This window comes from Mauremys mutica, chromosome 1 (assembly GCF_020497125.1).
Source record: "Mauremys mutica isolate MM-2020 ecotype Southern chromosome 1, ASM2049712v1, whole genome shotgun sequence".
In the NCBI taxonomy this organism is placed as follows: domain Eukaryota; kingdom Metazoa; phylum Chordata; order Testudines; family Geoemydidae; genus Mauremys; species Mauremys mutica.
The window spans coordinates 120,651,126-120,674,492 of NC_059072.1; the positions used below are offsets into that span (position 1 = coordinate 120,651,126).

Below are 23,367 nucleotides of genomic sequence, written 5' to 3' on the forward strand. Positions count from 1 at the left end.
GTGGACCTGAGGAAGCAGTGAGTAGTGTTCATCATCTCACTGTAATGAACAGCCAGTCTTGGAGCAGCATAAAAAGGATCAATCAAATATGTTGTACATTATAAAGGGAGGCAGATGCTGGAACATATTGAAATGGATTGCTGTGCAGTACATGAAGATGGCTTGTGAAGTTCAGGAAAGGGGGAGGGTGAGAAACTATCAGTGGGGTTTTATCCAAATTTTTGAGGAAGACAAAGCACTAGTATTCCTGATGTGTTAGGCTCTAATATATAGTACCAGGTGGGGAAAAAATCACTGGTTCCTTGAGGATGCACTGTACAGTAGCAAAAAAAAACAGGAGTACTTGTGGCACCTTAAAGACTAACAAATTTATCTAAGCATGAGCTTTCGTGAGCTACAGCTCACTTCTTCGGATGCCTAGACGTTATCTGTGTTATATCAAAGCCCATGTCATTCTCCGAATTTGTGCATATTTTACCTGCAAAAAAAATTATATGGCCTTAGATAATATTAAACACAAAACTGTTAAAATAGCTCCTATTTTAGCAGCATTCCTCATTCACACTCACTCGAACACCACCTCCCTTGTTAACCCCCTCATCTAACCCAAGTACTAAAGTGAAATGAGATTGCATTGGGAATAACATAATGAGCAAAGGTTTCTGCATAATATTATTATTACCTCATGATATTTGCTCATGTTAGTGCGACTCTAGTTAAGAGTTTCTAAGTATTTGCATTGCAAACCCTTCTGTTCACCCATCCGTTCTTCTTTATAAACAAGTACTTGGCCAGGAGCAATTTTAAATTTGCTTTTAAATCAGTTTTGGCTACTTTTAAGTTAAAGAAGTGGAAAAAAATTTTTTTTTTTTTTTACAGTTTCTGGATCATAAACATAGAAATTATGCTGTCTTTCTTCTAAATCCAAATTTGCAGGTGATAAATTTAAAATGTGGATTAGGCTATTTTTATAACTACCTATAATATGAACAGTTGAAAACTGTCTCATGAGCATGCACATTAATTTCAGTTTACAATGATTCTGGATAAGCACGTCCACCTTAATGCTGTAATAGTACCATACTAAGGATAGACACAAGTGGTAACATTTTCAAAAGCACCTAAATCATGTAAGCACCTAGGGGTTCCTGAGTTTCTTAGGGACTTTTGAAGATTTTGCTCAATGTCTCAAAACAGCTACGAAAATCTTTAAATAAATAGGCCTAGACGGCTCAGATATAGGACTGGATTACAGATCTCATTGCCTCTAGCTCACTAGTTTGACTATAGCCCAGATCATTGTTCCCGAATCTGTGGCTGTTTGGTGGCCTATATGAAATGAGTTGGTGATCTCAGTCAAGTTTCTGTTGAATGAGTGTCCTTATCACTAAGAAACAAAAAAAAAGAGCCAAATCTTCAACTGGTGGAAAACAGAACTCAATCTCGTCAATGGAGCTATACTGATCTGGACCAATATCTGATTTGACATCTTTGTTGACAGTCACATCAAGGAAGGGAGAGAATGATCATGGGGAAAAAATTCCTCTCTCATTTCTTGATGTAGTCAGGGCTGAAGCATACGTGTTGAGAAATATGAAGAAGCTTGTAGTACCCCACATTCCATTCAGTACTTGGTTACATGACTAGAGAACCTTTAGTCTCCAGGCTGGCTAGCTGGAGTATCTCACTAGAACAATATCCATTTAATTTTAACAAACAAACAAACAAACTCAGTAACAGATATTCCATTGAAATATAATTTTAATCCTCCCTCACCTCCTGTATAGACTAGAGCTAGGTAAAATTTTTCAGCGGAAAAGTTTATTTGCCAAAAAATGCAATTTCAGGCTGACACGAATTTGCCAAATAGTTTCAGAATGTTGACACTAGATTCACAAGGGGACTTAGGCGCCATTCACAAAACAGGCTATTGGGTATTCTGGTATGAGTCTCTCTCAGACTGTTCTGTTGAAGCTATTCCCCTTTGTATAAAATACTCACATAGTCATTAGACTGGGAAGAGAGAGAGAAAATGACTCCATGGCTCTGGTAGTTAGGATGGCCACCTAGGAAGAGGGAGACTCAGGTTCAAGAGCTTTGTATTTATTTCCACAAAGCAAAACAGCTTCAACAGGAGATGTTGAGAGAGACCCATCCCAGAATACCTCATAGTCTGGGGGTTTGGCCATTCACCTGCAAGCAGGGAGACCTTGGTTCAAGTCACTGCTCCAGTGTCCCATCTCCCAGCTTAGTGCCCCAACCACTGGGCTATGTGAGCATAAAGGCAATGGCCCCACCATCACCTGTGATGTGAATCTAGCCCTTTGTTTCCTTTGCTTTTATTTAATAAATAGATAAATACAAAGGTTAAAAATGCTGGGGAAAACCTAAATGTTTTATTTCAAACTAAATATTTCATCTGACCCTAAACAATTTTTGATTCACCAAAAATGCTGAAATGTTTTTATTTCAAACTAAATATTTCATCTGACCCTAAACAATTTTTGATTCACCAAAAATGCTGAAATGTTTTTATTTCAAACTAAATATTTCATCTGACCCTAAACAATTTTTGATTCACCAAAAATGCTGAAATGTTTCAGTTTGGTCAAACTGGAAAAAAAAAATTTTTTTTTTTTGGAACTACTAATGAACCATAAATAAATAAATAAATCAGTCTTCCACCTAGCTCCAGTGTGGAGCATCTCCTGTTGTTCTGTGAGGGTGCTGGGTGTAGCTGGAGAGTTCAGAGGGTCACTTTTAACAGGTAGGACTTGGGATGTCAATCAGAATGAATAAGCTGTGTGCTGCACCTAGAAGCAGACTCTGGCATGTATGCTGATGTCAGGTGACTGTAAAGTATTAAAACAACAAGTTCCTTTATTTCTGGTTTCAGAGTGGGAAGCTCTCCTGGCACTAAGGTGGAGAACAACAGCCTCCCCTAGAAATGGAGGAAGTGAAGAGTTAAGAATTTAATTCCATCCATTCTTAGCCCGTCTTATTGTGCCTACAACTTTATAAGCTTATGGTAAAATGTGTGCCAAAAGATCCATGGTGGAGTGAGTTTCAGGCAGATTTTATATGTGTGGGCTGAAGTCAGACCATGTAGTGTCCTCTGATCATAGTGTTTGTGGTTTCATTATATAGAGAGTCAGAAACTGAGGCCTAAGGGATTTCAAAGTTTTGCAGAGATTGTTTCTGAGGGAACCAAGTCCCTAAGCAGTGAACTTCCGCACATGTCCTAATGGGATATGAAAAGTGTTACTCTTCCCATTACATCAGTGCAAGTATGGAAGTAATGAGATGAACCAGAAAGCAGCCTCTTTTGCTATTTCCTGAGATGTTTGCCAAAGCTTCACAGAGGTTTCAACCTCTCTAGAGTTTTGCAAGCTATATCTCAGAGAGAGGATTTACAGACCACACCCATTTTTTGAAGAACAAAAAAGGGCTTTACAAATTATCCAATTGTGTTTCCACTTATTTGTTTCATTAAAGGTGGACTTTCAGATAATAAAGCAAACATCAAAACAAAAATGCATTTGGTATTTGTCTGTTTCTTTAGCTATCCTCAAAAATTTTGATTTGAAATAATGGTCTTTTCCCTCATAATCCAGCATCTCCTCCTGTTTGATCCTGTCATTATTAGGGCCCCAGTTCATCAAGGTACTTAAGTATGTGCCTGATTTTAAGCATCAGAATAGTCCCATTAAAGTCAACAGGACTGCTCACATGGTTAAAGTTAGGCATTTGCATAAGTACCTGGCTGAATCGGGGCCTCGTAGAACTGTGAACAATTTGCAACAGAAACTGATCCTATGGAAAATTAAACTGGTTACTAACTTAAAACTCAAACCAGCTGTGTCAAAATATTCATTGAGACTCATAAATTTTTAGATCAAACCTTGGCCAATTTCCGAAATCATGTGGAATGTGTTGGGTTAGGAGTTTTCCTATAAGCAGGGTGGGTTAGATTGAGTTTTGCTGCAAGTTTTCTGTACCCAAAACTCAAAAAAGAACTCAGGTACGGAAGTGAATAAAACAAATGTGGATTCAAACCACAGGAAATGTGTGCCCAAACTGTCGCTTTCCACAGCTCTAGTCCTTCATTCTCTTCTCATGGAAGGGGGTGGGGAGCATAATGTGGTCCCGAGAAGGTGATATTGATGCCCCAATTTTGACAACACAACAAGATCAGATAGGAGAAGAAGATGGGCTATGTGGGTTTTCCAGAAGGCTTTGGTTGTTAATATGGACTATAAGGTGGATAGAAAGCTGCCTAGATCATCGGGTTCAATGGGTAGTGATCAATGGCTCCATGTCTAGTTGGCAGCCGGTATCAAGCGGAGTGCCCCAAGGGTCGGTCCTGGGGCCAGTTTTGTTCAATATCTTCATTAATGATCTGGAGGATAGCATGGATTGCACCCTCAGCAAGTTTGTAGATGACACTAAACTAGGAGGAGAGGTAGATACAGTGGTGGGTAGGGATAGGATACAGAGGGACCTAGACAAATTAGAGGATAGGGCCAAAAGAAATCTGATGAGGTTCAATGAGGAGAGGTGCTGAGTCCTGGACTTAGGACGGAAGAATCCCATGCATTGCTACAGACTAGGGACTGAGTGGCTAGGCAGTAGTTCTGCAGAAAAGGACCTAGGGGTTACAATGGACCAGAAGCTGGATATGAGTCAACAGTATGCCCTTATTGCGAAGAAGGTTTACGGCATTTTGGGCTGTATATATAGGGGCATTGCCAGCAGATCAAGGGACGTGACCATTCCCCTCTATTCGGCAGTAGTGAGGCCTCATCTGGAGTACTGTGTCCAGTTTTGGGCCCCACACTACAAGAAGGTTGTGGAAACATTGGAAAGAGTCCAGGGGAGGGCAACAAAAATTATTAGGGGGCTGGAGCACATGACTTACGAGGAGAGGCTGAGGGAACTGGGATTATTTAGTCTGTAGAAGAGAAGAATGAGGGGGGATTTGATACCTGTTTCAACTACCTGAAAGGGGGTTCCAAAGAGGATGGATCTAGACGGTTCTGAGTGGTACCAGATGATAGAACAAGGAGTAATGGTCTCAAGTTGCAGTGGGGGAGGTTTAGGTTGGATATTAGGAAACACTATTTCACTAGAAGGGTGGTGAAGCACTGGAATGGGTTACCTAGGGAGGTGGTAGAATCTCCTTCCTTAGAGGTTTTTAAGGTCAGGCTTGACAAAACCCTGACTGGGATGATTTAGTTGGGGATTGGTCCTGCTTTGAGCAGGGGGTTGGACTAGATGACCTACTGAGGTCCCTTCCAGCCCTGATATTCAGTAATTCTATGCAAGGGGATGAATAATTATGAACAAAAGCCTGCACGAAAGGTGAACAGATCCCTGTTGAAGTCTGCTAGGACGTGAAAGTTTTCTGCAGTACAAAAGCCCTAAAAGTTTCACATTTAACTCAAGTAAAAGGCTGAAATTAAGTTATAAAGGCCTGACATTCCTTTCCTCCCCCAAAATAATACCCTCGCTCTCCTCCAGCCACCTCCAAAAATAAAATAAAATAACATTCTTGGGCTGAATAAAGATGCCATATTATCTGGCTGTCGCATCCTATTATCATTCCCCATGAAGACAAAAGGCAAGGGGGGAAAATTCCTTAGAACCACTCTAGAAATCAGTATGTCCTACAGCCTAGTTCTTAGGGAATATTTAAATTTTCTGCTATGACTCAGATGTTCTCTTCTTCCTCCCCCTCCAAATATTTTCCCTCCAACCCCACTCTCTCCTTTGTGTAGTTCATTCCTCCAACCCTGCTTCCTCCCTTGTGCAGTGTGTGTGTGTGTGTGTGTGCGCGCACGCTCATGTACTCCTGGCTTCCCCATAAGGCACAAGTGTCACATTCTTTCATCTCTGTTCTAAATGGAAGAGGTTAGCAGCATCTTAGTGTGCAATTCTCTGTCCAGTGATGCTTGCCATGGAGTAAGCTTCTGACTTTGTCACTTCCCCTGTCTCCTCTGCTGTTACCCAGGTCATTTGACCAACAGTAATGGAGATCCAGTAATACAATTTAGCTCAAAGAGTGAATTAAACTTTTGACCCAGCAGAGTAGATGCCAATGACTACCTGTGCACATCAGCTGAACAAGAAACATATTAATGTACATCTTCAAGGACAATAGATGTACTTCTGTGGCTCTCCAGCCTTAGAAACATTCTTAATTTTAATGGGAAGATGGAGCAGAAAGGAGATGTTTCCCTTTTTGCTATTTAGTGTCCTCATTTTACCAAATAAGGTGTGACTGGTGTGACTGACAGTATCCTGGACAAACCTTATGGAATTAAGATAAACTATACTGAATTAAATTAAACCTTATTGAATTAAGTTTAATAGCTTTGAGTCCATTTTATGAAAATGCAGTTGTGTATGTATTATCGTGAAATTGTAAGTAACTCCTCTAGGAGGAGGGGGGATGCAGTGTAATTATTCCAGTTATGAGCCCTGTGAAGCCACCCTCTGGAAAATTGTGCATATGCTAGTTCAGACTGGTCTCTATAGCCCAACGGACAGAAAAAGGATTTTGAGATAAATGGCCTGTTTTTTAAACAGGCTCAGGCCCTCTTTGTGAGCCAGCAAACAGACAGGACTCCTGGTCCAAGGAGGGCCCCCATCCTTAGGAAATGGTTGGAAGTACTGGGGCTGCTGAAGCCATAGAAGACTGGGGGCTTGTTCTGAGCTGCAGTTGTGATGAATTTGAAAGCACGTGGAAACCCAATGATGGGATTTTGAAGGACTGCTCCTGCCAGAGCCCATGTTAGGGTTGGGATGATCTCTGGTAAGCTTAATAGCGTGGGTGCAGGTTCTTGTATTGTTTTAAATATGTTTTCTCATAGGTGCTTTTACCTTCAGAATAGAACAGACTTGCATAAAAAGAGCTGTGGGGAGGCTGTAACTGAGGGCAGGCACACTGTTAACGATCTCTGAAGAGAAAGTAAGCAGGCCTGCTTGGGCAGCCTGTCCCTGCTGGGAGTAACACAGTGAAAGCAGGGAACTGTCCATCCAGGAAATATCCTGGTCAGAAGGAGGAGAGACATGTATCTACTCCCTAGTCAGGCGACGGACAGGGAAGCCAGAAGCCTGAGAGTGGGTACCTTTGCTGAAGCACCGAGGGAGAATACGGATGACTTAATTGTGACATAAGAGTGTATTTAGAGCTGGGCTGTTGGAAATATCATTAATTTGCAAAATTACAGAAGAGAAATTCCTGTAAACTACATTTTAATGTTATCTGTTTCCACCCAGTTTTGGTATTGTCCATTCTATTTCCATGATATGGCCTTCTCTGTAGAGAACTTTTGCAGTGGCTGAAGTCAGAAGATCAACAGTTCTGTACTGACTGATTGTCGGAGTGATCTCTTAGCTGATAAGGAGGGCTTATTGTAGTGGACTCTGTTCTCCCCATTGCTGAAAAACAGCAAATATCTTTTCCTTGATTTCTAGTACAGGCTCAATGTTGTGGTCCCAGAGTACCGTGTAGGATATGTCTCTTCAGAAGAGATTTTGCCACCTTTGCTTCATGGGAAGGTGGGGACAATTTCTTAAGAAATCTTCAGGCATTGTTACCATGAAGATGCTCAGACCTTGATCCCACCACTGCATCCACACAAGTGGACACATGGTCCATAAGAGGCCCCAATGACTTCCCTGGGGCTCTGAACGTCTGCATAGGTCTGCCAGCGCAGATGCAGTTGAAAGACTGAGACCATAATCTGTTTTATTTCTTAACACAGAAGTGAAAGAAGTGTTCAGACTGGCAGTCATTGATTCAACATCCATTCTAAAACAGCCACAGCATATTCCGGTTTTAATTCCCTGTTGTATATTGCAACTTAAAACACAAACAGAAAATCTATAAATAAAAACTGGGAAAAGAGTTGCTTAAGGAGATGTGTGTAAAGTAGTGGAATGTCTTAATTATAGTTCGGCTGTCTGAAACGTGTGGAACCTTATATACTGTGAACCTGCTGGAAGTGTTTGCGTATTAACTACTGTACTCACTTAATGGATAAAAATGAATGTTTGTGTACAATACCAGTCAAGTACAGCAGGATACTCTGAGATAAGATTTGTCAAATGGCCACTCAGAGAATCTTCCTCTTGCAAGTGGGGAATTACAATTACTAGAGTCAAGGGCTCCAAGCTAGTTGTCAGAGATCTGGATATATCCTAAATAAGCTCTTAGGAAACATCCTTATAGTAAACAAGTAGGTAGCGTGAGTTTTTCCTGGAACAATACAATGCCTATGCCACTTTACTGACTTCAGACTTGTAAAGGAAGATCTACATTGACACATTTGTATGACTTGAGTCTCCATATGGAACCCACCCACAGACCCTTCATCTTCATTACAGAATAGCTGGTGAAAAAAATATTATAGATTACACTGCAAATTCTGGCCTTTTTAAATTCCACATCCCTGTTGTTTATTGGTCTTCCACAAAACCCTCACCTCCTTTGCTTTATGCACATTCATGCATGCATCATCAAGAGGGTAACATTTCAATGCTTTACTTTCAAAAAGTCTATCTTATGAGGTTTAAAAAAAAAGCCCCTTTGGTTTAGTAATGAAGAATGGGAATGGCAGCATGAATAAACTATATTGTTGTTTCATGCAGCAAACTAAGATGGGCATAAGCTGATGGCAGATTTCTTTGCATGTTTACAGTATTTATTTATTACATTTCTCAACGATTCATATGCAACATTTTGTCTAACAATCTTTCTCCAGAAGACTCTGTCAAATTTCCTTTTCAATATGCGTTCCATATAGCCACTCCATTTCAGTTACTGTCATGTAATGTGTACATTGTATGTACAAATATGTATGCCACTTGGGCAATTTTCCAGTTAAACACTCTAATTTGAAAGGGGCAGCCAATCTTAATCACAAAGTTTACAATGATGTACTATCACAAAGACTAACAAATCTTGTTAGCCTTTGATAGGAAGTGTATATTGATAAGTTCCTACAGTTGTGATTAAGGCACAGAATTAGGGAGACATGGAGTCTGGGTCCTATTCAAGGCTCTCCACTGATTTCCTGGGTGACCATGAGCAAGTCATTAAGCCTCTGTGCCTATTCTCAAATCTCTAATTTTAAATAACATTTTAGTTTTTTAAATCTATTAACGTCTGGAAAGGGCTTTGAGATTCTCCAATGGAAACTGCTATCAAATTGTAAAGTATTATTATAAATGTAGGGATGGGAAATTAGATTTAGCAAAATTTAGAACCCACTCAACAATTGTGGATCTAGAGAAGAACTGAAAACATTGGAAGTCCAAATTCTGTTTCATGGTAGCAAAACTCAAATTTTAGGCTGCTTCACGTTATTAATTTTTTTTCTTTCTCCAGCCAGTTTTGTACCTCTTGTCTGAGAAGCAAGAGTTGCTTTCAAACAACGTTATTTATTAACTGTATTGCACTGTTTTCCACTTAGTTGTACATACAAGTAATTAAATTTCCCTGGGAGAACAATAGTTTAAAATCATAAAATCAAAAGCTCAAAAGTTTGATGAAACCACAAACTTAAAAAACAAAACAAAACAAAAAAAAAACCCAGAATAAGCTCTATAGGTTTTGTGATGCCAAACATGTTACTGGATTTGCCCAGCTCCTGATCCCAAAAAGCTTACTCATGTGAGTAATCACATAGACTTAAATGAAAATTATTCTCATGACTAAAGATTTTAGGCTTGAGACTAAAGAGATTTTATTACCATAATTACCAGACCCTGTTGTGCTAATGAAAAATCTGGTTTCTGTTTCAAAAATTTTTTTTTAACACAGTAGATACATGTTGGTTGCTCTACTCTGAACTTTATGCGCAAACCATGTACAGGTGAAATCTTTCTTTGTTTGTGAGTATTTATTATATTTACTAGTGAAGCCTTGTTTCCTTTTAAGATCTCTTCCTTAGTTAGTTTCGTAGATTTTTAAAGCCAGAAAGGACTGTGAAATCACCTAGTTTTGATCTGAAGACTTCAAAAGAGAGAGAATCAACCACTTCCCCTGGAAATTTGTTCCAGTGGTTAAGCACCCTCACTGTTAAAAAAAAAATTGTGCCTTAATTTTAATCTGATTTGAATTTGTCTGGCTTTAAATTCCAGCTACTGATTCTTGTTATGCCTTTCTCCTCTAGACTAAAGAAGTATAGTACAAACCTGTATTTGGAATGTAAATGGAAATTAGATGATCATTATGGCTATAAAAAGGAACAATATGGCTTGTTAACATGCACTGTAGTCTCTATAGTTTTCATAATATTCTTCTGTCACCAAAAGGCAATGTCTGCATGCATATGGATGTGCACAGCAGCTTCTGAGAATCATGGCAAAGTATTAAACTGTCTGAACATGGGTCATCCAAGTAGATGCTGTCAACGATATCACTTCTGATGCCTTGAAAAACTTCTATCTCTTATACATTGTCTGCTGCTAATATTGTACTAATGCACTCTGGTTTGGATAAGGGCACACTGAAGATAAAGCAATGATCATTGGCTGATACCTTGGGCCACTGAAGTCTTAAAAAATACATAAAAAGGTATAAGTGCCGACCAAGATCCTGTCATTAAACTGAAAACTAGCAAACTCAGCCATCATAGTTGGCTTTGTAATGGACTCTGGAGGCTGGATTTTTAAAAAAAAAACCTCTTTTGCACCCTTTTGTATTCAAAATCCCATGTTTATGCAGGCAAATAGCCACCTGGGCACTCAAATGCTAAAGTCTGTTCCCAGGCAGATGCACTCTGTGCAGATATAAAATGCTCCTTTGTAAATTTGATCTAGCAATCTTTGAATGAAAAAGAGATGGAAAGTGACAAAAGGAACGTCTAATATTTTTACCTTTCATAGGCCTTGTCTACACTATGGGGGTAAGTCGACCTATGTTATACAACTCTAGCTACATGAATAACACAGCTGGAGTCGATGTAGCTTAGGTCAATTTACTGCGGTGTCTACACTGTGCTGGGTCAACAGGAGACACTCTTTTGTCGACTTCCCTTACGCTTCTTGTTTCAGTGGAGTACCGGAGTCAATGGGAGAGCAATCTGCGGTCAATTTAGTGGGTCTTCACTAGACCCGCTAAATCGACCCCTGGTGCATTGATCGCTGCAGTGTCAATACCTGGTGAGTGTAGACATGCCCATAGATTAGACTTTGGTGAAGAACTCTGTGCATGTAAAATCTAAGCAAATTTACCACATGTTGCTGATAGGGGCAGCTTTCTACATATCACCAGTGATTTAAAAAGAATATTCAAGAGGAGGCTGCATGTAACTTTTTGGTTTGGGTGAATTCTTCCTTTTTTTCTAATTTCTTCACCCACTTTTTGGAAATAAGCAATGAATTCGTCCCAACCAGCTCAGTTTTCCACACACACTTCCCTTGGTACACCTGATATGTTTCCTGAGATAAGCATCAAATTCATACTGAAGAAGATTAAATTAATGTATTTTGATTAAGAGAATCTCATTTTATACCACTTCATTCAAATCATGCAAAAAAAATCAAAGCTATCATGGCTATGAAGTCAGAACAGGGCCCATTCATCTGTATATTTTTAATGATGGGACTCAGAATGACACAGATTTTGAAGTGTTGGATCAATCCACAATTCCGAACATTTATATACAGGGGCCAAATTCATCCCTGTGATAACTCCATTGAAATCACAGGTTACACTAGGGACAAATTTAGCCCAGTATTCAGTATCCAATGCCGCTTGCTTTTATTCTTCTTTATTCTCAACACCTCACAAATAAAAATTATTTTTATACTAGCGTGGTATTATAAAAACACGTATAATTTCTAGGATATATTTTTTCAAATCTTTTTAAAATTGCTGTTAAATCCCATTCTCATTTTCCTTATTAATAGAACAAGATCTCATTTTTAGTTTATCCTCAAAGCAGTAATGAGCATTGTTAACATATAATAACAATGCCCAAGGGGGAAGTATTCAAAGCCAGTCTAACCTTAAAGCTGTGCTATTGATGTACTACACAGTCATCAAGCCAAGTGCCGCTAGCAGTGGAGAGTTCAGCAGACTATTCCTGGTTAATATATGGGATGAATTATAAATGTTTTAGGTGATGACCTGCAGGGAAGGCAGGGGGCTGCTTAATGACTTAAGAACAGAGACAGGTTCAATAATATAAAAATAACTGGTTTTCATTTTCAAGTGTAACCAATTGTTCTTTGTTCTGATGATTCTGCATGTACACAGATTTTCATAAATAGGTTAATGAGAAGACAGGAAACAGGTACACAATACTGCATATGGGCAGGGCATCTGAAAGGTGATTATTTGGTTATAAATAAATAATAGAATTTAAGATGTAATTGCTTTCGAAAGACCCAATTCTTCCCTTTTTGAAGAAGAAGAAAGTTCATAACAATATTGTCTGTTCTATTACATGGGGAATATTATCCCTTTTTTGTCATAAATGGCAAAAATAAACTATTGCATAAATTGACATAACTCCATTGTAATTATTGGAGCTTTGCCAGTTTACACCAACTTAATATGTTGATGAAGGTAAACCACTCAATGGCCTATGGACTCAGAGTCCTCCAGAGGTTCTTACACAGCTTATGACATCCCCTGAGTGCCGGAGATTGCATTTGTGTCTGTAATTAGCTGGAAGTCATGTACAAATCTCCAATCGTAGGGAAGTTCCCTATTGGGCATACATTTAAGCATGCTCAAGAATGGTTTATTCCAGCAATTATGTAGTGTAAATTACACCGATTTCATTTTTGAGGTGCTACCTTCATCACTGTGAAAGATCTAGGATGCATAGAATACGCACATTTTGGCTGTCGGCAGGATACAGACTGTGTAGATGCGACAATTCAGCATAAAGACTGCTGGCAGCCTTTCCAATGCGTACATTTTATTCCAGATTTTGAGGTTCTCTGTTGTGGACCTCAGGGTAGAACTGTCCCTTTGTTTGATTTTGATTGCTTTATTTACCATAGCCATAAACTCTCTTACTTGTTTTCCATTAGCCATCTCAATTCACGGGATGTGGGGTCCATATCATGTCCTTTTGTTTGTCATAAGCCATCATCCCCTGAAATGATTAAATTTGAATAGACACATTCAATAATGTCAAAGCTCAAAGTTGTGCAACAATATTAACAAGCTGAAATGTGTCCTGCATATTGCATATTTCATTCCATTTTTCAATATGGACAGGGCTATGGGAACAATCTCTCTGGCTAATTAAAAATCCAACCCATCGTCACTGCACAGTTTGGAACCATTTAGCTTGACTAACTTTTTATTTACTCAAAAAGTCAGTTCCACCATTTTTTTAAATGGAGCAAGCATCTATAGCAGCATGAGTATACTAATTTGCAGTGACTGCTCTTACCCAGCTGCCCTTTGGTTTTGGTGCCTGACCATGCACAAGGCCACATTCTGCCATTGCAACCCTACAATGTTAATCTGTCATTAAAAATACCCCATACATTGGTAGTTTCGGGGAGAAGACCTGGTTTCTGCTGGAATAAGGTTGGAACCTTTCATATAGATTCATTTATTTTTTTTAATTTGTATTCTTACATTATGAAAAGGATTGAATAAAAGTGAAAAATGTCAGCTTGACAGCCCAGGAGACTGAAGGTATCTATTTATCCACAGAATAGATTCAGCATGGGTGGTGGCATTGCAAGTTTCCCTCCACCCTGTCTCCCATACTGTTCCATGCTCCACCAGTATATGTCAACACTTTTCAAGATACCACCTCTCTGAGGACCAAATTTATCCCTCAACAGAGGACCAGTACAAGGCCTATGCAACACTTAAGTTCCACTTGCCCTCTCAAAATATGGCCTTCTGCTGCCCTCTGCATAGGGGTGATTAGGGCAGTTCAGCCTCTGATGCCCATTTAATCCTGGGCCTTTCTTTTTAGGCTGTCAAGAAAGCTGGATGTTAATACTGCAAGCAGCTCTCACCCAGACTTGACTGCTTCCAAGCCATTACACATAGACCACTCACAGCTCTAAAGTGGTACAAACTCTCAGTCACTCTGACATACACACACCACAAACAGATGAGCAAGCATTATCTGGTACTTGGAATCGGGATAGGAGGTGGAGAAGTTAGAAATTCTGCCTAATGTCATGGACCTACTTCAGTTAGCTGCTCCCCTTTCCTTTCAGGGTGAATGTCCTATTTGATTGTTCACTCTTAAAGAATAATAGAACATGAGCATTTCCAGGGGCCTCTGAAGGAGAATATTGTTTCTCTGTCATCAGGGGCGGCTCCAGGCACCAGCATGCCAAGCGCGTGCCTGGGGCGGCAAGCCACAGGGGGCACTCTGCCGGTCGCTGCAAGGGCGGCAGGCAGGTTGCCTTTGGCGGCATGCCTGTGGAGGGTCCGCCGGTCCCGCGGCTTCGGCGAATCCACGGGACCGGGGACCTCCTGCAGGCAAGACACCAAAGGCAGCCTGCCTGCCGTGCTTGGGGCAGTAAAATACCTAGAGCCGCCCCTGTCTGTCATGACTCTGTCAGCTGATCAGTAGAACTTTATAATCCTCCTGTGTCATGGAGCATCAGTAGTGCCTACTAAATGCCCTTTCAGATCAAATTAAAACACCCTCATCATTACCTTGAAGGTCTTATATAGTTAACCCTTGTCTTGACCTTCTCTGTGGTGTGTAATCTGTGTTTTCATATCTTACCCAACACTCTAATATTTGTGGGGCCTACTGTCTTCCAGTTCAACTGGCCATTTTGCTGCCTTCTCTCCTCTCACAAACAACTCCATACCCTTTTGTCAAACTACTTTTACTGCCTGACTCAGACTGGCATTTACCTAGTGGTCTGGCCCTGTCTCAACTGGCATTGGTCTGCTTCCACCCAGGTATATGTCTGGACAGCTCCCTTGGTCCAGGGCGCTACTCTGTTGCACTGTTGCACATCAGTGTCCTCTTTGGTCTATTGAAGAACTACCACCCTCCCCACCCAGTTCTGTTTTGGTGAAAGAAGCCTGGTTCTCTTTGCACTACTGCCACGGCAGCTCCTGTTTGTTGCATCAAAGCCCCCATTCCTTTCTCCTTGCATGGCTGCAAGAGTGGCTCCTTTTTTTAACGACCCATTAAAGGGTGAGTGAGTGTGGCCATCTGTCTGTTTAGGCATTTATTTTGCATCTATCACCATGGTTTGTGGCTGGGTGGCTGTGTCGGAGGTTGACTGGGATTGGGTGAGGATGTTAGGGTAAATGAATGAATAAGTGGGCGTGTGAGGAAGAGGAGGGAGAGAATTAAAGAATGGATGAAAGGGAAGGAGAGAGTGTGGAGGAAGAAGGGGAGGGATGAATGTCAAGAAAGAAAGAGCCGAGGAATAAGCGGAGGTAAAAATGAAGAAATAAAAAAGAAAATTAAAAGAAACAAAAGTGAGAAGAATATTAAACCAAAGAAGAAAAGGAGAGAAGAGGAAATAAGGAATGACTTGGGGCAGAATTAGTTTAAATTTAAAGGAGCAGAAGCAGCTTAGATTTTTTAAAAAATGAAAGGAACAGGCCTGGACAGAAGTACAGGCGGAAAAGCTATACAGAAAAAACATGATAGTGGAGAGATATCAAGGTTTGGGATGACTTGCATAGATCACTCATGTCTTCACTATGCATGAGCCATATAAGTCACCCTAAACTCTCAGCAAAGAAACCTGCACATTTGACCACACCATCATATATTCTTTACAGAGCATATATACTCTGTGTGATATTTGTGCACATACCCAGAGACAATATCTTTGCACCATTGAGGGCTGTTAAACATTATTTTGCTAGGCCCTGCTTGGAGCATCCTCCCCAAGCCGGATAACTGTGGATTTGGTCTGGCCTGATATTGGAACTGTTCCCTGGGCCATCCAGACTTCTATCCAGCTTCATTTTTGTTCTCCTCTATACATAAATCAGTCGGTGTCGTATTACACACTGCTTTTCTTGCTTATGGTGTTTGTTTTCTCCTCTTCTTTGTGAGTTTAGGTTGCTTGCATGCACAGCCAGATTCCCTATTTCCTCTCAGTTCTTGGCCCCAATACAGCAAGGCAGTTAAGCTGGTGCCTAACTTTAAACACATGATTTCGATGTCACTATTCAGTGCTTAAAGTTAAAATGTCATTAAGTCCCTCGATGGCTCAGGGCCTTTAATATTTAGAACTTTTTTTTAATTCTTACCATATGTTTCTGCTGCACCTAACACAAAGAGGTCTCAATCTTGATTGGAGCCTCTAGTTGCTACTGTAATATAATGCAAAATAATATTTTATTCTTATTAAAGTTTATTACAGTAGTACCACCTGAGAACAGGGCCTCATTGTGTTAGGTGCTATCCAAACACAAAGCAGCAAAGAGTCCCTGCCCCAAAGAGCTTACAGTCAAAATTGGCAAGCCACACACACAGTAAGGGAGAGGCATGTAACATATTAGCAGAGTGAACAATATGACGACGGTAAATGTCACAGACTGGGTGTTAATATAATATTGATGGGATGGGATGCTCTTATGGTCAGGTCCTTTCAGGAAGCAAAACAATTGATCAAATGGCTCAAGCAAGGCATGAAGTTGGGCTATTGCTATTTGTTTTGAATCTCTGGATGCACACTGAAGCTAGGCCATTTCACATGTGACGTCTGTCATTCCTCCCCTGAGGAATGACTCACAAAAGTTGAGGTGACAGCTCCTGTCTTGAAATATGGCAGTGTGCTAGCTTAAATAAAAAGGCTGAAAAAACTACAGCATCTGTAGTAGGAGAACTTTTTGAAAAATGTCTTAATTTGTTTATTGGCAATGTTTAATTTTCTCTCTCTCTCCTGTCTTTTCTTTACAGCAGTTGTATGCTGCCCAGCTTGCTGCAATGCAAGTGTCTCCAGGAGGCAAGATACCTGGCATACCCCAAGGCAACCTTGGTGCGGCTGTATCCCCTACCAGTATCCACACAGACAAAAGCACAAACAGTCCTCCACCCAAAAGCAAGGTACTGTGCCATTTTAAAGGAGCGGGTTTTTGTTTCTCTCTCAGTATTTACATGGTCCCTGTCAATATGATATCTGAGCACGTCCCAGGTGGTTACAGATTCATCTTCACAATACACCTAAGAAATAGAGGAAGTACTCTTATCCCCATTTACCTGATGGAGAATTCAGGCATGGTGACAGTAAGTGACTTGCCCAAGGTCACAGAGGAAGCCAGTAACAGAGCTGGGAACTGAATGCAGTTCTCCTGAGTCCCATCTAATGCCTGAGCCACAAGATCATTATTTCTTCCATCCTTTGGTAATGTGCAAAAGACTAAGGCTGCGTACCTCCCATTCTAGCACACAACTGCTATTCCCACCTAACATTTAACCCATAGCCATATAAGTGGTACTGCAAATTAAGATGATAGCAGCATGGCATCTCATCCAGAGCCAAATTCTGCCCTGGGGTTCATGCACTGAAATCAGTGGGGACCCTATGTACATATCCAATGGCAGAGCTGACTCTCAATTAGTGGCCGTTGTATCACAGAACATATTTTAATCTTATTTATATAATGAAGGGGTCTACCCAGAGTAATTTGGAGGTGGTTGGGGAATGAGATTTATGCTCTCTTCGAAGGTCAGGTTAGCAATTGTAGTCAAATCTTCAAAACATCACCTTTGTTTGGCAAGTTGGCTACAGCTAAGACAAAGGCACAGAATGCATCACATCCACATAACATGTTGAAACTTCATTTGACTATTGGCCAAGTGACATTAATTTGAGATTCTGTCGTTCTCAGTAGTTGTTTGTTGGGGATTTGGTTGCTGAGAGTCCAAATGAGATTTTTTCAGAGTAAATTGAGTATACTTGTCCTTACCGTCAAGCTCCTATATCACTCTGTCCCTCCATATTCTTTGCCTGGACAAGGTGAGCTAGGTTAAATGAACATACCAAATAAATTAGAGAAATATTTTTTCTGTTGCTAAATCAACATCTGTGACTTTGATCAATTTAAATCAGATATGCATACAATACAGTGGACCATAAGACCATGAAGAAAATGGCTTCCTTATCTTTTGATTACTTTTCTCTTTGGGTTAGCATTAATGTATTGTAGAGCCTGTTTCAGCAACTCCTATCCACCCTAAGCTGAATGGTAAGAAACCTGAACCAGTCATGTTAATGAATCAAGATTAAGTTCTATGTTCAATGGAACTACTCCAGTGATGTTGAGTGAGACTACTTGCATAAGTACAACTCAGAGGTTGCAGAATAAGGGCCACCATTTGTGTCTATATCTACATATAGCTAGAGATAGGTATAAATAATAGATATATAATAAAATATAGTAGCTGGGATTTTCAAAAGGGCCTAGGTGACTTAAGAGCACAAGTCCCATTGCTTTTAAATGGGATTCATGCTCCTAAATCACTTAAATGCTTTTGAAAATTCCACTCATTATTACTTGTATCTCTAAATTATCTAATCTTTGAGCTGCTATATCTCACCAAGGATCAACTCATTAAATCCACTGCCCAGAATAAGATGTGGTCAATTTATTTCTCAGGTGGCCTAAGGAAACTGGTCACATTTTGGAGTGGCACTGCCTACCTTAGTTATTGTAAAACAATTAGCAAGGATTTAGCCAAGGAAAAGGAGTAAAAAGCATCCCCATTTAAGTGACAGGAAAAACTGGATGAAATGTGTCCTTCCTTCCCTTTGGTGTCCTCTAGCATGAGGTCCACTTCCTTTATCATGTCAGAAAAGATTCCTTGAATTGACAGCAGCATCTTAGTTTTTAGCCTAACAGTAAAGCTATACGGATTAAAAATAGCCTGCCAAATAAATAATGCCATTGTCAGCTCAATGAGATACATGGTCAAAAATTGAAAGGAATGCTTAGGACCCAGAATCAACCTGGAGGTACACATTTACTTTCTCCTCTTCTCGATGCAGACTTTTTGACTTCCCAAAGTTTTTCCTTTCGTAAGGACATCTCTTTTATATAGTGGAAAGTTGTCAATCATAAAGCCATTTGGCTCCCCAGCAATGTGCTTTTTTTCAAACAGTTGTTTGTATGGTTAACAAGAGATTTTTGTGCATTTTACAAGGATTTCTGTATGATGCCTTCAACAGCTTGTTAAAGAGATTCCACTGCACTTAAGATCCTGATGTTGTTTTTGGATCTACCCGGCACAAACAGAATGTCTGATGAGCTCTGATGGGAGACAGTATTTATGTTGTGGCACTCATGGAATTATAAGGCCTATCAGCCTGGTCATGTCGGCAAAACCATCCTCCAGGCAGCTGTCAAAATCAGCTCTGTTCTTCCTTGTCTTTTATTGCGTTTCCTTATTCATAGGTGTTCCAGTGCCTTTGGCTCACAACTCTGTGGAAGCACACAAACAGAACTTATTTGCAAATTGGAAAAAAAAAAAAGAGTGGGCCACTAGGAAAGGGGGGGGGGGGACTCCAAAAGGCTGTAAAATTGTGCAGCATGAGCCTTCTGATGCATGCTGTTTTCAATCTGCTGTGTGCCAGTTGGAGGCTCAGAGAGAGAGAGAAAGGATAATGCTGAGAAATGATAGAGTGGCTGTGACCTCCAAGCTCAGCCTGGAAACCCAAGACATTGATTTCACTTAGCATTCCTGCTGAGAAATCCGGTGGAGTTCAGTTGTAATAAAAGAACAAGATTCTGTTCTAATGGTAATGGCGTATGACAGACATATCACTTCGTCTGTCCTCAGCACCAGGGAGAGGAGAATTGGAGAAAGGTCACCTGACCTGCCTGTGGTGTTGTGCAAGTGCTATACTGAGCTTTGAACTCAGCATAGGAACACAATTATATATATATATATAAATACTAAGTGATAAAGAAATCTTTATAGTGCCTACACTAATTAGAATGAACCTTTTAAAGCTGGGTAAAGGCTTAGCTAGGAAGACGGTGATGAGTGTGATAGCACCAGAAACTGAATCCTACATGTTTAAACTGTGTATAATATATATGGTGATACACCTTAGTTTGTATCTGCATGGGTCTTCCTTTGGTTTTACAAACCTTGTTTGCACCAACATTTACAACACTATTCACTGTGTGTTACCTCATTATTTCAGCTATTATCAATGAAAACCTATCTGAGTTTCACAGCCCAATTTTTCCAAACATGGTTCGTAAAATTGAATCATGGTGGTCTTTCTGGGGGAAAAGCCTCGTTAAGATGCAGTACGTAAAGTCTCCATACATGAATAGTTAGTGTCTCGGACAAGCTTTCAGGAGATTTTGTTTGCTGAATCTCCATTTGCAGCCCATAGTTTACACTGGCACAGTTTTGGAAATATGCTCAAGTATTCATAGTCCAGGAGGCAGCCCCGCCACATGAGAGTGTTTCAAGGTGGTGGCAAACATGTGGGTCACTTTTGAAAAGACGTGGGTTTTTTCCTTTGACTAGAAATTTACAGTCACTGTACTGCTCTTTGCAAGGATTCTTCAAAGTCGGCCTCAGCGGCAGATGGAATTGCTGGCTCTAGATATGCTGAGAAACATCAGGGGGAGTTTGCCAAGGTTCATCCTTTAAATCTAGTAAGACATGAAGACATCACTGAGACCCCTCAAAGACCTTGGCAACCCCTATGTTGGCAAGCCTTTTATCAGTGTCCCTCACCAGTGTTTGAGCACTGGACTGTTCAGACTAACCTGCCATCTTCTGTGTTGCACTTGCCTTTCGACAGTTGTGTCCCCAAATGTTCAAATTCACTTCTCAGATTCTTGTGGTGTGACTTTTAGGAAACCATGGAGGACGTACACCATTATGTCCTGCTGTGCATTCTGTTGAGTTTTCAAGCAGGAAACTGAGCTGGTGTCATGCATTTTTCCAGAATGGAATCTGTCTGCCAGAAAAACTGATTTAAGAAACAGAGCTTGTGGAATACATCCAAAAGAAAATGTGTGTATCTTGCGGAAATGGATTTTAACACAGCTTCTCCTTTAGCAGTTTTTGTGACAGCCGGCATGCTAATCACACTGTTCAAATTTACCAAGGCCTCCTCCACAGCCCCTGTGAAAGGCAACTATCTCTTAAATCTGCCAAATTGTGCTGGATTTCCAGTCTCTGTTTTAAGCATGTTTTGGCCCTGATTCTGCAAGTACTTTCATGCTGCTCAGTCGGATATTCAAGATGGTTATGGCAAAAGTGGGAGGGTGAGGATAGGCACAAGTAAGGTTCGGTGCTGGGCGGCTTAGGGAGGAGCTGATCAGCGGGGCCCACTAGCGGGTGCTGAGCACCCACTATTTTTTTCCCATGGGTGATCCAGCCCCGGAACACCCACGGAGTCGGTGCCTATGCTCAGTGTAGCTTGTAAATGCAGCTAAATGTCTCTTAATACTCGACAGCATCTTGAAAAAACAAGAGCAATTCATTGTGAAATGTGACAAGAGAGAATTCCTGGGTACTTTTCTTTTAACCTTGTTATGACCCCAGCCCTAACCCGAGTCAGAGTTGTGTCTCCATCAATGACAACAGAATAGTGTCCAAATCATGATTTTTGTTCTTTTCAAATACTTCTGGCAGTGATGTTACTATTTGCTCAGCAGTGGCACCTGGGAGTTGTGACAAGGAAAGAAAATGTGCTTCAGACAAGCCAGAAACAGCGCCAACCAGTTAGATATACACAATCAGATTCTCTTCAACTGCAAATATCCACACAAATGTCAATGTGAATCCTTAAGTGAGAATGGTACTTTATTTTCTCATTGTCTGGGTCTCTGATCACCAAAATAAAGAATGGATTAAAAATCTGCCTTGGTGTCTGTAACCAGAATCAACTTCAAAAGATTTAGGGCCAGATTCTCTTATCAACTTCAAAAGATTTAGGGCCTTAAACTGTCTGGAGATTCCTCTTGGGCAGTTCTCCACTGTAGGGAGAATATCTGTTGACACTGAGCTGGTGTATCAGTGACCTGCACAGCCACAGCCTCACCTCTGCTTAATGGGAAGGAGGAAGTGGGATGAAGGAGATGAGACCTTGTGCCAGAAGTGTAAATTAGATTAGGACCACTCCCACTCCATTTTACACAAGGCCTGAATCAGAAAGCCGCAACCAGCTAGCTGTAGCATCTCCTGTCCACTACACCTGACCCCAGCTCAGACATAGCAGAGAATCAGAATCTTAATGTCTAATGTTCTGTACATGGGAGTTTTAACTCAGACATATACCTTGGCATTAGATTGCTTCTCCCATCAGACCACCAACTACTGCAGTAGTTTAGCTGTTGAGTGGCAAGAGTGGTTTTTTGCACCTAAGATAGGGCTTTCCTGTTGGTTTTGTGTTGGTGTTGGTTTTCATGATTGAACATGCTACAGGAAAAGAATTTATTTCACTCTATAGATGCTGAATACACTGCTCATTCAAATGAAGAATATCAACATTCTCCCGTCTATCGCATCTTTTAACCTCATTATTTAAAAGCATTTTGGAAACAACAACGAACTGTCCTTCACAACAACCCTTTCCTGCACGGTGCTAGAAGAGAGAGACTGGAACTGAGTTAAACACCTTAGTGCAAGTATACTAAGGGCAACCATACATCTCTTTATTGATGTAAGTGTTCAGCAGCTGAGGTGCCTATTTCATCAGTGAATGAAACTATTCCTATTTAGAATATGTACAGTATTAGGGATCTTTTGGAATGAAAGGCTCTGTATAAATGTGAGGTAGTCCATTACTATTAGAATTTTGGATCTGTGTTTGCAGCATGGTTATCTGGAAGGTTTGCAGGATTTATTTATTTGTATGCATTTCTGGACTGGACACAGCCTTTTCCATTCCGCTAGTTTGGAAATCCCTGTAAATGAATCCAGTGGAATTTTTGGCACTGGAATAGAATAATGTTATGCTGAGAGGTACTGGTGACTGCATGAGTCACAGACCTCTTTGAGATTGGGCGTGACCTCCCACTTTAGTTAACATAACGGTCAGGATAAATTAATCATAACTCCCTCCCCCCCACCTAAGATAAAAGGGTTAAATGAACCTGCCTAGGAGTTTTAGACTGGGTAGGGAGAATGATTTTTGCTCAGAGGTGTGTGTGTGTGTGTGTGTATGTGTGTATTAGAGAGAGAATAAATAGAGACTAAAAAGTGAGAGAGACAGTGGCAAAAAGAAGCAGGTCAAATAGCAGACCTATGAGAGCAGTGTATAAATCTGGAAAATGCTAGAGAGAGAATTTTTGGGGCCTGGTGTTGGCTAAAGAGGTTTGTGACTGTAAGCTGTAAGCTAGGAAACTGTTCCTTTGTTTTTGGAGAAGCAGGACCTTGTACATTCCTTATAAATAAACAAGATTACATT

General features: G+C 40.5%; 1 protein-coding gene across 8 annotated transcripts in view; it reads left to right on the top strand.

The window, feature by feature from the left end:
* Positions 1 to 23,367, top strand: part of SOX5 (SRY-box transcription factor 5) — a 918,538-nt gene that overhangs the window by 826,991 nt on the left and 68,180 nt on the right. For all 8 annotated transcript variants that reach the window (XM_044993181.1, XM_044993219.1, XM_044993236.1 and 5 more), the window contains one exon: positions 16,887 to 17,033. In XM_044993181.1, the coding sequence (XP_044849116.1) occupies positions 16,887 to 17,033 (147 nt within the window). The remainder of the gene's footprint in view (positions 1 to 16,886; positions 17,034 to 23,367) is intronic.